The sequence below is a fragment of the Danio aesculapii genome, chromosome 1 (genome assembly GCF_903798145.1).
Source record: "Danio aesculapii chromosome 1, fDanAes4.1, whole genome shotgun sequence".
NCBI classification, from domain to species: Eukaryota; Metazoa; Chordata; class Actinopteri; order Cypriniformes; family Danionidae; genus Danio; species Danio aesculapii.
This window is the reverse complement of record NC_079435.1, coordinates 51,999,153-52,016,772: the sequence shown is the minus strand read 5'-3', so window position 1 is coordinate 52,016,772 and position 17,620 is coordinate 51,999,153. Positions and strand designations below refer to the sequence as shown.

General features: G+C 34.2%; 1 protein-coding gene across 3 annotated transcripts in view; it reads right to left on the bottom strand.

The window, feature by feature from the left end:
* ubn1 (ubinuclein 1) overlaps nucleotides 1–16,447 on the bottom strand; it is a 25,336-nt gene extending 8,889 nt beyond the window's left edge. For 2 of the 3 annotated variants that reach the window (XM_056462515.1, XM_056462535.1), the window contains exons 1-13: nucleotides 16,086–16,447; nucleotides 13,593–13,907; nucleotides 12,986–13,084; nucleotides 12,099–12,197; nucleotides 11,846–11,983; nucleotides 10,444–10,541; nucleotides 9,037–9,478; nucleotides 7,222–7,292; nucleotides 6,409–6,538; nucleotides 3,907–4,025; nucleotides 2,751–2,864; nucleotides 2,420–2,563; nucleotides 1,563–1,613 (exon numbers count right to left, since the gene is read on the bottom strand). In XM_056462515.1, the coding sequence (XP_056318490.1) occupies nucleotides 1,563–1,613; nucleotides 2,420–2,563; nucleotides 2,751–2,864; nucleotides 3,907–4,025; nucleotides 6,409–6,538; nucleotides 7,222–7,292; nucleotides 9,037–9,478; nucleotides 10,444–10,541; nucleotides 11,846–11,983; nucleotides 12,099–12,197; nucleotides 12,986–13,084; nucleotides 13,593–13,835 (1,748 nt within the window). In that variant the 5' untranslated portion in view covers nucleotides 13,836–13,907; nucleotides 16,086–16,447. Of the gene's footprint in view, nucleotides 1–1,562; nucleotides 1,614–2,419; nucleotides 2,564–2,750; nucleotides 2,865–3,906; nucleotides 4,026–6,408; nucleotides 6,539–7,221; nucleotides 7,293–9,036; nucleotides 9,479–10,443; nucleotides 10,542–11,845; nucleotides 11,984–12,098; nucleotides 12,198–12,985; nucleotides 13,085–13,592; nucleotides 13,930–16,085 lie in introns of those variants that run through there. The other variant, XM_056462524.1, reaches the window with a different exon arrangement.
* Between the last annotated feature and the right edge of the window lie 1,173 nt (nucleotides 16,448–17,620).

Here is a 17,620-nt window from a genome sequence, read left to right as displayed (position 1 = left end):
TTACGCAGCAGCGGATGCCCTTCCATTTGCAACTCAGTACTGGAAAAAACCCGTACACACTGACATTCACACACACTTGAACACTATGGGCAATTTAGTTAATCCAATTCACTTTGGACTGTGGGGGAAACCGGAGTACCCGGAATAGACCCACGCCAGCACAGGGAGAACATGCAATGTTTACACATAAATGCCACCTGGCCCAGCCGAGAATCAAAACAGCGACCTTCTTGCTAAGCCACCGTGCCACCTAGCTAAAAACAGTACAGAACAAAATACAGTTCCATTTGTCAGTCTACTAGCATGAAGGTTAATATGATGGAAACAGAAATATAATCTAATTAAGGATGTAACGAAACATTTAGAACTGGAGAAAATCAGATTCTCCTGAAAAAAAGAAAAAATGGTGGCTCAGTCGTTAGCACTGTCACCTCACAGCAAGAAGGTCAGTGGAGTTTGCATGTTCTCCCCATTTTTCGCATGGGTCACCTGGGTTGCAGCTGGAAGGGCATCTGCTGTGTAAAACATTTGCTGGATAAGTTGGCAGTTCTTTCCGCTGTGGCGACGAATAAAGGGACTAAGCCGAAGGAGAATAAATGAATGAAATCTGGCAACCTTTCATAGATTATTTTAAATATATGAAGCTGAAGTCAGAATTATTAGCCCCCTGAATTATTAGCCGCCCTGTTTATTTTTTCCCCCAATTTCTGTTTAATGTAGAGCAGATTTTTTTTCAACACATTTCTAAACATAATAGTTTTAATAACTCATTTCTAATAACGGATTAATTTTATCTTTGCCATGATGACAGTAAATAATATTTCACAATTTTTCAAGACACTTCTTTACAACTTAAAGTGACATTTAAAGGTTTAACTAGGTTAATTAGGTTGACCAGGCAGGTTAGGGTAATTAGGCAAGTTATTGTATAATGATGGTTTGTTCTGTAGACTATAGAAAAAATATAGCTTAAAGGGGCTAATAATTTTGACCTTAAAATGGTTAAGAAATTCAAAACTGCTTTTATGCTAGCTGAAATAAAACAAATAAGACTTTCTCCAGAAGAAAAAATATTATCAGACATACTGTAAAAAATTCCTTGCTCCGTTAAGCATCATTCGGGAAATATTTAAAAAAGAAAAAAAAAAATGAAAAGGGAGGCTAATAATTCTGACTACAACTGTATATTCTATAGAAAACGGTTAAACTAAAGAGGATTAGACTGATTTAGATTCAGAAAATGGTGACAGTGTGCATGTGTATTACGCAAACTATACTAAACAGAACTGTATGTGTGTGCATGTGGGTTGTTTTTCCTCACAAAATGACAGACGCAAATATTAGCATTGCATGTTCATAGCATGAACGGGATCATTCTGTCATCCTGGGGAAAAAAAAAAAAAAAAAAAAGGAAAAATATTTCTTCTTTTAGTTCAGTGTAACCGTTTTCCCCCCAATACATTTGGATGAATAACATGAATGAAAAATAATGAGTCAAACTCTTCTTCGCAAAGGTTGGCTAAATATCTAAGAAGTGTGTAGTGATGTAAAATCATACTTACACAACACCAGTGATGTGACCATGTGCTTTTCGGGTTTCTATAAGCAGAATCCTATTGAGAAAAATGAGAGAAATAAATGAGAAACTAACAATTCTGAAGATTTAAAAAAGGATTGACTTTTAATACGTTTACTTTTAAAAGGACTTTTTTAAATATGCACAAACATTTTATACACCCTTTTCAAATGCATATATATGCACTTTTGCACAAAGTCAAAAATCAGACATAGATCACTGCCAAGATATTTATATAGATGTATTTTTTTTATAATATCTGAAAAATATTAATCTTTATTTTCAGTGTTATTAGCAAGTTTCATTTCTGAACTGTAAAACAATACTGGGAAAAAATTTTGGGAGTTTGGTATTACCAATGCAAGTAAAATATCTGATTTATTGTTTCAAATAACCTTAAAAAGGAACACTCAACTTTATTTTTAGAAACAATTTTTAATAATTCAGCAGATCTTCAGGTTTGGAGGGAGCACTTTGAATCAGATTAGACCATTAGCATCACTTTCAAAACAAACAAGCAAACAAACAAACAAACAAACAAGAAATTCAAAAACGTTTCGATTATTTTCCTGTTTAAACTTCACCTGTTCTGAATTTATATTGTGTACCAAGACTGACAAAAAAACAAAAAGTTGCTGTTTGTGTATTGTTGTATATTGTAAATTATAAATATGGGTCAAATATAAAAATAAAATTCTGACAAAGTTTTGAAGGATAGTGGTACAATAGGACATTGTGACCAATTACATAATTTGCAAATTATAAATAACTAATCTCGGCCCTCACTGTTTTACTTGTATTAATTTTCACAATTTTGAAGTATCAACTGTTTGCTTTGTATACCTGGACTGCATCCACCCTTTAGGCCAAAGTGACTTAACATCCGCCTCCAGGAACGCTTTCAGATACTCCTCTAAACTAGAGCAGCAGGGCGACTCTGAATCATAAATCATCATTTTCACATTGACAATCTCACAGAGCAGCTCCCTGTCAAAACACACAGCGACATTTGTGGATACCAATGATTAAAGGTCACATAATGAAATGATGCTCGATTACAAAACTTGGTTTTCATTAGATAAATAGAATATGTGATGAGAATGAACGCTCTGCTTTGGTGTCATTTACCAGCATCTATTATTAATCACATACACACACGCACGAGAGTACCGACCTGATCTCTTCATTCCATCTGAATCTCTTGCGAGGCCCAAACACCCGTTTTCCACTCCTCTCTTCTTCTTCCTCATCAGATCCATCAATCGCTCGCTCTTTTTCAGCCTCGAGTCTTAAAACACACAGATGAACACATAAATATAATAATACAAGTGGAGTGAAAATGTAAAACATCCATGAATCCGCAGTGATGTTCTGGTAGTACCAGAATAGCAAAGTCCACTAAAGGATGTCGAGCCTTCTCATTTATGGTTCCTAAACTCTGGAATAACCTTTCTGATAATGTGCGAGGCTCAGACACACTCTCTCAGTTCAAAACTAGATTAAAGACCTATCTTTTTAGTAAAGCATACACACAATGTATCCCATAACAGTATGATGTTTGAGCGTGCTCCATGCAGGTGAGTGGGCTTGACAACCACCTGTTGAACACACTCCTCTTATCTTAATGTACCAGACATTTTGTTTGAAATACTTATAGGCTTTATATGTTTGATTTTAACTGCTATTTTCATCTATAGTGCTTCATTTTCGCATTGACATTTAATATCTCGTTCAAATACATTATGATTTGCAGCTACCCTAACTTTTTTCTTTGTTCTCTATTTTCCCCTAGGGATGCCCATCCTGAGTCCTCTAGAGCAGTGTTTCCCAACCCTGTTCCTGGAGATTGACCTTCCTGCAAAGTTCAGCTCCAACCCTGATCAAACACACCTGAACCAATTAATTACGACCTGAACAGCACTTGATAATTACAGGCAGGTGTGTTTGATATGGGTTGCAACTGAAATCTGCAGGAAGGTCGATCTCTAGGAACAGGGTTGGTCACGCCTGCTGTGCAGAGGCATTGATGGAATCCAAGACCTGTGAAGTGATGATGCCAACCAGAGGACTTAGTGGACAACACATACACTTAATACACTTCATTAAACATGTATACATGGATCACATCACCTATATCCATCATTACATCACCTATATGCTATAAAAATGCAGGTTAATGATGCCTGTATATAATAAATTATGTGTTTGTAACTTTAACTTAATTTGATTGTAATGTAATAATGTGCACCTTTTGTAAAGCTGCTTTGAAACAATAATTATTGTAAAAAGCGCTATACAAATAAACTTGAATTGAATTCATGTCTGATTACTTGGCAGCTCTGGCTTCAGAGTGAGCCTGGCAGTGGTTCTGGAAGCGGGTGATCTGCTCTGGCATTGATTTGGCAACCGCATTCTCCAGTTTCTTCAGCAGCTCCTGCATCTGCTCATCCTGATGACATACAGCATTTGAATTATATATAGTATATAAATCAAGGTTGAAACATTTTACCGAGCTAAAATTGTCTACTTTTTACCATGATTTACATAAGACACTCACTGAAACTCCATTCAGAGTAACAAGTTTTTCAAAAACTGAGTACGTTAACATGGACACCAATAATCTGATGGTACAATTAAGACACTACTCTGATTAAGAGTCTACCCATGTAGACAGCAACTTTGATGACCTTAATCTGACTAAAGTCATAATCAAACTAAACATAAATCGAATTAATACATGTGGAGTGTGTCTATTATTGTGCCTAATAGAATTATTGAAGTGCAGTACAGACATGTAAACACTTTAATCAAAGTGTACTATCATGCAGGACTTTTTGCCATGTTTTGCGGCAGGATAGTCTATACACACATACGTCTGTTTGACACTATTCTCTGAACCTACTGATTCATTAAAAGTACCATAGACACTGAGGTTTTTTTTTCTATTCGGCATGTGGTATCACAATCCATTAAAACACCAGTCTTTACTTCATACTCGCATCCAATATCTCAGAGTTTGTCATGGGAGCATGAATGAAATGTTTCTTAATGAAAGTGAAACTGCCGAACTGTGGTTAAAATCAACAAATTAAAAATGAAACACCTGAAATTACATGAAACTCAGAAGTAAATGTTGATAGTGTGATGACGCACTGATGTTAATCAAATTACGTGCTACAACATGTAAAACAGGATCATGAAAGGAACGTTCAAAAAGCAACTCACGTAAACACCTTAATCATATTAGTGTCTTATTCAGATTAAGGCAAATAATTTGATTACTGTTGTCCATGTAAATGTAGTCATTGCTAGCCATATTACTAGTATACCATACTAACTAAAGATCACAGTGGAACCCTAAAATACTATTCAGTTGTTATTTTAAATATTTATACTTCGCCATTATCAATCAAACCAATAGGTTTTACCCATTTGTCAGCAATAAGATATATAAGTTTTAAATATAATAAAAATCTAGTGTGATTACATGTATTTTCCATGTATTTTTTATTAATACAGGTTGGATTCCGTCTGTTGATACTATTCATGTAAATGTATCTGCTACACTGAATGACAATAAAATATTATTTCACACATATTTTGACGTTTTATTTTTACGAAAGCGTTTTAAAATATTAAAGCAGACACTATTAAATGTATTGTTACCATTGGAATATATGGCCACACTTTAAAATAAGCTTCCATTAGTTAATGCATTTACTAATGTGAAGCACAAATGAAAGATCCTTCTACAGCATTTATTAATCATAGTTCAACATTTACTGATGCTTCATTAAAATAGAAAAGTTGTGACTTAACAATAACTAAATTATGAATGAATTTATTCTCAATAGCTAAAGATTAACAAAAGTGAATAAATATTGTAATACAGTGCGTCTCAACCACGATCAGAGGACCACCAGCTCTGCACATTTTCCGTGTCTTCCATGTCTTTTCCATGTCTTCTTAACCAAACAGCTTGTGAATGAATGAAAAACTTGTAATGAGTGTGACAGGCAAAGGAGACATCCAAAACATGCAGTACTGGTGCTCCTCCAGGAATGTGTTTGAGAAGCACTGCTGTAATAAATGTATTGTTTTGTTTGTTCATACATTAATTAATAAAAGTGTTACTGATTATATCATGCTATACTATATATTATATCAGATTACAGTAGCGTTATTAACGTTATCATGTATTATTCATGCAATGCAAATGATTCAAATTTGATCACTTGTCCAAAAGACTAGTCACTCATGTGGTGATAAAAATAAGAGAATCTAGCCGCCGCATTTATAACTATCATTTTTGCAGTGAATGACTGTATTCAAATGCCTATATAGGGGAAAACAAGGCAAAATTCTCACTGTAATTGAAAAACTCCTTGAATTAAAATCTCTCTATATTTTTCTCTTTCTGATTTTCTAATCAATATGCAACAAAACTGCATTTACAAATATAATTTTTGCAGTGAAGGACTTTATTGTCATGTCTTTACAGGGAAAATACTCATTGTAATTAAAGAACCCGTTGTATTGAAAAAATCTGTATATTTTTTTCCTCTTTCTGATTTATCCATATAGTACAAGATTATTCTATTAGATTGAAAATAACCTAAAATAGTCTAATTGTGATAGCCGAAAAGCGTAATATAATATGAACTTCAAAATAATTGATTATATCTGACTCTTTAATTATGATTAGAAATTGCAAAAGATGAGACAAATCCCACTGGTGTATGTAAAGTAAAAACCAAGAACAAAAAATGTAAGAAATTGTCAATATTGAAGTCATTTATTTTAGTGTTGAGGTGTCATGCAGTTCTCAAAACCTGCTGTTGACTGTGGAGCTTTTTGGCTCTTTTAACCAGTGTGCCTTTGTTGCAGGACAGCTGTGATGCCAAGTAGGAGAAGATTCTGGAACGGATTTTCCCACCGAGCTGCTTAGAGTTCACTTCCACACTGAACATATACAAAGAGACAGAAGATAGTATTAAAATAAGAAAATACACTGTCCTAAATTACGATCAACAGTGGAAAAACACTTTAAGGATCTATATACAGCATGAATTGTTAAAGAGATAGTTCACCCAAAACTAAAACTTCTGTCATCAGTCGCACTCACCCTTTACCTAATCCAAACATGTTGGACTTTCTTTCCACTGTTGAACACAAAATCTATTATTATAAAAAATCATTGACTTCCATAGTATTTGTTTGTCCACAACAGAAGTCAATGGTTGCCGGTTTCTAATATTGTTAAGAATATCTGCTTTTGTGTTCAACAGTAAAAAAATTTGCAACCACTTGAGGGTGAGTAAACAGTGAGTAATTTATTTTTTATTATTAGGTGAACTATGCCTTTAAGTGAACTGTAGCCAGTACTTTTTTCTCATGGTCTCACTCTGCAATTCACCAGCTTCAAGTCAACAAATAAACTACATTTACACTGTTATGGTCACTTGATCGTCAAGTACACTTCAGATAATGTAATGCATAGTTCTGGTTATTAGAGAACATAATTTTAGAGGATATAAACTCTGCTTGATATATTGATGTTACAGAAGAGAATGAAATAAAACAATTATACATTTAGAATGTTATTTAAATGTTGACCAATAAATTAATATTCATACTCTACTTACTCTAGTAAAACACTGTTGAGTTCTGAAGACAAAATCTCCATCTTATTTTGTCCTTCAATGTTCTTGGCAGCCTAAAATAAAACACAAATCATGTCTGAGAATAACTCATGTATTCCTACAGTGCAAACGCTGACCTAATACATTAAAGCCATAAGAGGAAATGTCTATCCAACAATTCTCAAAATGATTTAAAAGTATTCAAACTATATGCCGTCACATTTCCTGACGTTTCCCTGATTTTCACTACACTGCAAAAAAAAAAAAAAAAAAAAAAAGAAAAAAAAGGCAAATAGTCAAGACAACAAATATTTTTGTGTTCCTTAAACTTGTTTTAATTAATCAGGTTTCAACTGCATTTAAGTTATTCAAAGTTTAACCTAATACATTTAGTCAGTTTGATTGATGCAAGTTGAAATAACTAGAATAGTTAACTAAGGAATTAAAGCTGCAAGATTTTGTTTACAGTGAGACTAAAACGCTGAATTTCCATGAACAATCCATATTATTAATTAACGTTAGAGTGGTACAGCAACTTAAGTGTCAAGACTTTCAATTTCTTTCATTTCTATTCATTTTTAGCAATTAAACAAATTATGCTGCTTGATGTTAAGACATCATTTTCTTATGTTGTTTAAATCTATATTGAATGCCGGCAGATAAACGAGTAAGGAATAAAATGGCATGGATAAAATAGACCAACCACAACAATATGGAAAACGTGAAAAAAATGCTTTAGAAAGTGACATTTTTATAAATGAAAAGTCAACTTTAAAAATGACAAGCTAAAATACATGATAATCCATGACTTAAACTAAAAATATTTACTATTACCTTACATTCAGTGTCAGGAATAGACATTTTAATACTGCAGATATGACTTGAACTCAAAATACTTAAAATTCCCCAACTTTCTGCATCCGGAAGAGACCTTTTTAAAATTCCAAGATAATCCAAAAATGACTTGAACTAAAATATACAATATTCTCTGACCTTCAGTGTCTGGAATAGATCCTTTAAAATTCAATGATATTCCAGAAATGACTTGAACAAAAATCTATAATATTCCCCTAATGTCAGTGTCTGAAACAGACCTTTTAAATTTCAGGATATTCCAGAAATGACTTGAACTAAAATATATACTATTCCTCAACTTTCATCATCTGGAACAGTCCTTTTAAAATTCCAAGATATTCCAGAAATGACTTGAACAAAAAAAAATATATTCCATGATTTCAGTGTCTGGAATAAATCTTTTAAATTCCACGATATTCAAAAAATTACTTGAACTAACAATATATAATATTCCTCAACTTTCATCATCTGGAACAGACCTTTTAAATTTCAGGATATTCCAGAAATGACTTGAACTAAAATATATACTATTCCTCAACTTTCATCATCTGGAACAGTCCTTTTAAAATTCCAAGATATTCCAGAAATTACTTGAACTAAAATATATACTAGTACAGGACCTTCAGTGTCTGCAATAGATCTTTTAGAATGGCTAGACATTTCATTAATGACTTGAACAAAAATAAATAAAAATAATAATATTCCCTGACTTTCAGTGTCTGGAATAGATCTTTTAAAATTACAAGATATTCCAGAAATAACTTGAACTAAAATTTATAATATTCCCTGACCTTTAGTGTCTGGAATAGACCTTTTAAAATTCCATATTGCAGAAATTATTTCAAAAAATATATAATATTGCCTGACTTTCAGCATCTGGAATAGACCAGACTTTAAATTTCCATACTATTCCCGAAATTCCATAAACTGTGGAAACCTGCCTGTTGTAACTGCAAAAATTACCTGTGAAATGTCCTTAATGTGTTGCTCTAGCATAGGCGGTAGACCATCGGGAAGTAATGCAGGTGGTTTCTCAGCAACAGACACTACCAGAGCCTCTCCATTCTCCTCCTCCAGACCTGGAGAGCAGATGTTCTGTGGCTCGCCCAACAGATCATCCAGGTCAAAGTCTTGCTCTGCTGCTTTGACTGCTTGCAGGAGGTCGTCTGCACTGGCAGAACCGATGAGTGAGAGAAGAGGGTCAGATGAAACCGGCGCTTCCTGAACCTCCGCTTGTATGGCGGGACCTGTGTGTGTGGCATGGAGAGACTGGAGCTCTCTCTCTCTCGAATTAAACTCCTTCATCTGCTGAAGCTTCTCCTTATGGAACTTCTTCAGCATTTTATCGATACTTAATGGCTTCTTGTTTTTCTTCTTCTTTGCAGATGATTTATCTGGCGGGGTGCTAAGAAACAAGCCAAAAGAGGGAAAGGTGGATTGCTCTTTAAAGTGATCCTATAGGAGTATTCCAGATTATTCTCTTAAAGGGATAGTTCACCAAAAAAGTAGCATTCATCATTCACTCAACCTCTGAGTAACCATGAGTTTGATCATAAACAAAAGGACCTATAGGGCAGGGATCACCAAACTTGTTCCAAGAGGGCCGGTGTCCTGCAGATTTTAGCTCCAACCCTAATCAAACACATCTGAACAAGCTAATCAAGGTCTTACTGGGTATACTTGAAACACCCAGGCAGGTGTGTTGAGGCAAGTTGGAGCTAAACCTTGCAGGGACACCGGCCCTCCTGGACCGAGATTGGTGACCCCTGACCTAGGGTAAACAATGAATGATTATTTTCTCTTTCTTACAGCATTCTAGTTATGACTTGTTTGTAGTTTTAATATTTTGGCAAATTGACTCAATCCTTTTTTTTTCCATTCATTTTGATGAACGAGACTCAAAGCTCAGAGTCAGTAAAATAATCAAAACATCCCATCACTAATATTTTGTTGAATCTTGGAAACTGGTATCCATTGACTTCCATAGTAGTTTTTCAGGTAACACTTTATTTTGATGGTCCATTTGAGTATTAGTAGACTGTCTGCTTAATATCTGTTGATACTGCTGCTTCACCAGACATTTAACTGACTATAAGAAACTCTGCAAGTACATGTCAACTTACACTAACCCTAACCTAACAGTCTACTTATAATCTAATGAGAATTAGTTGGTGTGTGGATGCAGTGTAACTTAAATTCAACAAACAGAACATCAAAATAAAGTGTGACCGTTATTCATTCAATGTAAACTGGTTTCGAACATTTTTCAAAACATCTTTCTTTGTGTTAGGTTTACATTTTTGGGTGAATACTCCTTTAACAGTAAACATTATACTATCAAAGTAAACGCATCTCTGGAGCAGCAAAAACCTTTTCTTGAATTCCTCCTCATCCTTCTTAGCAAGCACATATTCATCTCTTTTCTTCTTCATCATCTTCTTGTCTTTTCCTTGCTTAAGCTTTCGTTTCTAAAAGCAATTAAACAAAGCAAGAAATGATAATGCATGTTGAAACATAAAGTGCTGATGTGTAGAACAATATTTTGCACAAACTTTAAGAAAAAAGAAAGATTAGAGTTGCACAACCAGCTACGCACAAGTTACTTTGTCTAGTTCGAACAAAGAGGCAATAAGTTACAGCTACTAAATATTTCTTCATCTGCATAATTTCAAACAAAACCATATAAACAAAAGAATTGTGGAAGCCTTCAATAAGTATAAGATGGAATAACACAACACCTTGATCTGCAAAAATGACTAAAACTCCTGTATTACATGCGTGTATAAGCATGCCATTACATGCCATTTTCATAACCTTGTTAGGCTTAGTCCCTTTATTCATCAGGGGTCACCACATCAGAATGAGCCGCCAACTTATCCAGCATATGTTTTATCCAGCAGATGCCCTTCCAGCTGCAATCCAGTATTGGGAAACATCCACACACACACACTCATTTACACACATACACTATGGCCAATTTAGTTTATTCAATTTACCTACACCGCATGTCTGTGGGGGAAACCGGAGCACACAAGCATGGGGAGAACATGCAAACTCCACACATAAATGACAACTGGCCCAGCTGGGACTCGAACCTGCAACCTTCTTGGTGTGAGGCGACAGAGTGCTAACCACTGAGCCACCGTGTCACCATCCTAAAACAGCATTGTTATTGTTAACTGATGGCCAAAACTAATCAAACTCATCCATTTTTTTATTAACTACAGTAGGGCTGCACAATATATCGTTATAACCTCGATATCGCAATGGGATCATTCGCAATAGTCACATCGCAGGACATGCGATGTGTTGAAATAGTACCATTTGTAACTTTAATATAGAATCATTTATTTATACAACGACGACGAAGCAGTATTATTCTGCATTAGATTATTCAATTACTGAATACTGTTATGAAACATTGTATATATGTTCACTTGTAGATATGCTTCTAGATTGTTTATGATAATTCATGCATATGTACTCCACTACACACTCATCTCAATCAATCTAAAATTATAAATTCTTTCCAAATAGAGATATTTTTCAAGTCATCTGGCGAAATTGTTTTCATATTGCAATATATAATAATCGCAGAATAATAAAATAGTGCAATGTTAGATTTTTCTGATTTCATGCAGCCCTAGACTAGTGTTGTGTAAATGCACCAAACATATGATTCACCACTACCTTCTACACAACAATCAGTCATTAACTTTGGAAGATAGTGGGTACTAGACAGCTTGAAGAGTTCTCAAATGTGCTTACATACCTTGGGTTTAAGGCCACTGTCCTCAAAATCATTCTCGTTCTCTCCTTCATCAGAAGCTGGCCGGAACTGCAGAGTCCCAGAGTTGATGTAGAAGCCTCCATATCTGGTGGTCAGACAAGCTGGGACGAGCTCATCATACTGTGGACACGCGGTGGCACAGAGGGAAAATGGTGACTCGTGTAAAGCATTTACTATAAGGGTATTTGATATTCTATAATATCATCTGGGTATACAAAGACTGGCCAGAACTCACAGCCTCAGAGTTGTCAATAAATGAATCGGATTCATCGTAACCAAAGCCCATATCCACCAGGTCCTGTAATCTGTCTTTTTTTCTTTTGCCAGCTCCACCCTAAGCAAGAAAACTGAAGATATTTTCTGCATGTATTGGAGAGAGATAAAACTAAAAGATCACCAGCTTCACAGTTAACCCTTTAAAGGGCACTCAGGGAAATACCCTTTGGTAAAACTTGGTTATTACAAGACTTTTAAGACTTGAAAAAAAAAAAACTGTATGAAAAAAAATGTATAAAAATAATTATTTTGTAATCAATGTCAATGAAGATTCCTCACCTGATAAAGGGTTAAAGAATAATATTAAATACAACAAAAACAATATAACTTCATGACAACCAGCATTTTATTTACACTGTAAAACTCAATTAGTTAAGGTAACTCAAACCGTTTGAGGAAACCAATTGGAACAAACCACTTAACTTCAAAAACTAATCCTAATGAGTTCTGTGAACCTAATCCATCTGCATAAACGAAGCAATTTGAGCACAGTAAAACCTGATAAATGAAGAGAACTCAAACCAACTGAGTACTGTAAAACCCAATAAGTTAAAGCAACTCAAACCGTTTGAGGAAACCGATTGCAACAAATCATTTGAGATAAAAAACTAATCTATACGAGTACTGTGAACTTGCTCCATTTAAGTTGAAGTAATGAGGTATTTAATTAACTCATTACCTTCAACACTGAGTTCAAAACTCTTTTCAAATGAGTAGAACTCATTTACATACAGTAGTACATTTTAGTTAACTATACTCATTTCAGTTGACTGTTGGGTTTTACAGTGTAGTATCAATGACATGCATTTGTAAGTGAAATATAGATCCACTTGAGTTCATACTCACATATTTTGCTTCAAATTTTTTTGCAAGTGCCTCCAGTTCATCTCTAACTGTGTCTTCCACCACTTCATCGAATGTTTGTTTTGTTTTCTCAGTGGTTTCCTTAAAATCAGAAGAAAGGTTTAAGCCACAGGAACTAAAATAAATTCATTAACATAACTTTAAATATTAGCAAAGGATTTTTTTAAATGGCAATTCAGTTTCTCTGGAGTTTCAGTTTATCCTTGTACTTGAGTAAAAATTGAGTTTTGTTTTATTCTGTAAACATCCGATCACATTTCTTCCAAAATCAAAATAGATTTCTTTGTAGTTTACAGCTTTCTTTGCATAAAATAACAAAATAGCAGTTTATTTTCAGACTTTTTCTAATCTTTTTAAAATGTTTTAAATCAATTTTCAGTTCCAACATTCTTATTTGAAATGTAGAAGAAATGTTATAAAAAAAATTATAATAATTTTCAATATTACCCTAAATATCAACTTGTTTACTATGCTCAACACCATTGCCATTTATGGATCGGTAGATATTTACCATTAAACTATTTATTTAACCAAAAACGTTTTGTAATTGAAAATTTGTTTAAACAACAACGCCTGTGTGGTTGTTTACCTTTGTGCTGATCAAATCCGGGTAGTTAAACTCCGGGCAGCGTTGTTCATCCGGCTCGAACAGCTTTAATTCCACTCTGGTCGCAGCATGTGGAGGGAGTGACGATTCTACCGCTGGGATTGGCGCAGGTAAACCCGGTTTGACAGTTTGGTCAGTGGAACTCTGGGCTGGAGGGATGGCGGGCAGAGGAAAGTGTGCGTTGCTTGATAATGCGGTGAGATGAACTCTTCTTGGCGCGGCCATATTGCTCAGACTGACGGCAACGTTCTACGGTTCTTCCCGAACAGGTGCGAATTTGATTGATCAATTATGAACCTGTGAAGTTAATTAAAGTCGCTGTCATTTCCCTGCCTTGAAAAGGGAGGATGGAGGTATGCAGCACTTCACAATCACGACAAGATGTAATGGCTAAAACTTACAAAACCGTTTTAGTTTTGGAATAATAGTCATTTGAATAAGCATTTTTGTCAATATTTTATAAAAATATAATAAATGTCAATGTTTAAACACTTGCAATGATAAAATGGTACCAAAAACATTGTTTTCCCAATCGTTGATAATTGTAACTTTTGTAAATTGTTTGTACAATTTCTAATGTATTTCTAATGTAGGCCTACTTTTGTTTTTTTAGTTTTAGTCTTTAAATAACGAGTTAATTTGGTAATTTGAAAAGTTTATTGTTATAATGTACAATAAGTGAAAAACGGTAACGTTTTTTTTCCCAACCGCTGAAAATTGTGACTTCTAATGTCTCTCTCTAGTGAACTTTTAACCTATTTCTAATGTCCAACTAAAGAGATGCCCAAAATGGTGCCTGCGGGCCATGGCGCTCCACTCTATGCCTTTAATGGAGATTGCCATTTCTAATGTTTAGTTTTTTAGTTTGTCAATCTACAAAAAACCAAGCTTAGATTAAATGTTGCTAATTATTCAGATTTATTTAAATGTTCATTGTGTTATAAATGGATTTTGTTTTCATTCTAATAAGTTAATTTTATAATGTAAAAATATATAATGCATTAATTAGCCTACTATGATTTAAAGTTTTTTATTTATTTTTTAAAATTAGGAAATTACCCATGGCAACTTTGTAATACAGTTTGATATATTGACCTTTGGCCCACGGCTGCGTTTGTTTTTGGCCCTTCATAAGAAAAAGTTTTGGCAACCCTGAACTAAAGGAAGGATCTCTTTATGATCTGTTTGCCACAGTAGCCCGCTTGTTGTAAGGGGCTCTTTTGTCTCAAAATATTTTATTTTTTATTTAATATCTTTTATTCTTTTATCACCTTTTTGCAGTTATACACTTCATTTTCTATTCAATTTTGAGATTTAAATACTGCATTTTAGTGTCATATTAAGCACTATTTTTATGCTGGATTAGCTTGTTGGGTGGTCATCATTACCACACTTTTTGATGTACCAAATTTATTTCCCAAAGATTTAGAATAAAGAAATACTTAATTTTAAAATACAAATTTATTACATGTTATATCATTAGTAAAAATTAGGAATCTGGTAAAGTTTTAAATTTAAAAACTGCAGCCTATTGTCATTTATTAGGCAAATAACACACTGGCCAGCACATTCAAATGTCCTCAGTCAGAATTTGGCAATTTCAATTAAAAAATAATTACAACATAATAATATTATAGAGCTTTACAACTCTTTTGTCAAAAAAGAGAAAAGAAAGTACATTAGAAAAGTCATAATTAACATCAAGAGTCAAAATATATATTGAAATTAATTTAATATAGGCCGCTTTTGGTGCTTCACACCTTTTTATTTGTCATTTTTGTTTCAAGAATAAGCTCCAAGATTTATAATAAAAGTTACTTGTAAAATGTTTACTCTATTTAAAAACAACACAGTAGCGAAAGAAGACTTCTCTTACGTCAGATTATAAAATTAAAATATTTGTTAGCATTGGCTAAAACTGGTTAGCTGAAGTCACGCCGAGGGGACTTATTTACCGAAGGGGTTGTTTTCACTATTTATGATGGCATAGCAGTCAAAATAGGACACGAGCTCATGTACAGGACAAATTCTGGACCTTTGTCAGTGAGGGGTGGGTCTTCTGAACCACCCTGGCTATGGGCCTGTATAAATATGTTATGCAAAACCAAGTCTAACTTATTTCCCCTCGGCTAAACCATTGAAAGGTGTAGGCCAATGACAGCACGTTTTAATAACGGCGTAGGAAAACGTAGAGAGGTTCTTTACAACGTCACTATGTGACGCAATAACGCAAACTAGGCGTAGTGAGAATGTTTTCTACCCAGATTCTTTAAGTGCGGTAAAAACGTTAATGCAGCATTGTCATTGTAGCCTACTTAAAAAAAATATGTATATATATATCAGAGCGCATTTTCATTTAGCCTAGATATCTGTGCGTTTTATATGGTGACATACATTTCTCCATGAACCATTTACGGAGCATTGCTAGCCTAAATAAATAGTCCACTTGAAGAAAACGCTAGAAATAAAACCTACCACGGATGTTTCTCCATGTCATGTAATGGTGAATCGCTGCTGATATGCTGTCCTGTGTGACATGTTCATGAAGTCTCCATCAGCCGGTGTTTTCCTCTATCTCCGCGGGCCTCGGTGAAGCGTGGATCCGTGGTCGTCGCAGCGATAGTCGAACATCCTCCGTGATGATTTCGCTAGAGTTATCATGGCAATGGAGAATTGTGGTTTTCAAATACTGAGCGCAAATAGGAGACAGTCAAGCCTTAGCTATCGCTCACATGTATTGGTCGGTGGTTCCCTTTAGCGATCTCGAAGCTTTCCGTTCGAACTACTTCGACGTACAGTTATGTTGGAAGCATTCTATTAGACAAATATCATCACTGATATGGACACCCACAAGTATTTCCCAAAATCATTAATCACTGCTCTCATTGGACAGACCACTGCCTAGTCAGTTTAATCGTCATCATCCTGCGCCTGTTTTTTCTCTACATTAGGAAATCACTTGTGTAGCTTTGATTCATGTACTCTCCCATTGTCACATTTCCCGTTGTTTCAGTTTAAGCATGTATATTACCCGATCACAATCTTTATATTATGTGTACCTCTAACACTGTTGATTATTATAAGACGATCTCTTCCTCTTCTCATTTGCTATTTCCCCATTATTAATGTCATAACCATCATGGTGCTGTCCATGGTACTGAACGGATACTAGTAGTTTTCTGCAGCTATATAGGATATTATACTACAATACACCAGTTTACTGTAGTGAAAATTAAGTATACTACAACAGCTTATCAGTTCACTATAGTTAATACTACAGTATGCAGGAGCATTTATTAACAAAGTGTTTTAAATACTGCAGTAAATAAAGTATTATACACTTTACTATCACTGAAAAAATATTCATTGGATTTACTTTTTTCAGGTGAGTGGTTGCAAATACTTTTATATGGGCTAATTTTTAAGAAACAAATTAAGTTAAACAATATAGTAGCCCGATATAAACTAATGACCCAATACTGTAGTCTTCTACAATTATATTGGGTATATTATAGAACAATAATATGGACAAATCTGATTAACAATGCATTCATGTAAGGATGTGCACTGTAAAGTATAGCCAACATAGCCTACTATAGGCTATATTGTAAAATTAGGTGGATATGCATAAGCTAGTAAGCTTAAGATAAAATATTTATTAGACCATTATTAAAGTAGTCAAATGTATTCTGATTTTGATCAAATCTAGAGGAAAATAATTACATCATTTGAAATGAGTAATACTATGGGGAAACATTTTTTCAAGTTTTGTTGTTTGGTTATAAGTAGCCAGTAGATGGCAGCAGATTTCTTAAAACTGAAGAATATTGTTCAATAGTGATTTGGGGTCAATTCACACATGGATATTCCCAATTGAACATTATTGGGAAAAATTTCATTGTTTCTACCATTTAATTTCTATACTATTTCTATATTATATTAAAATAATAATAAAAAAAACAATAGAATGGCTGGCAGAGAAGATAAATCAATATTACAAGTTTCTAAAG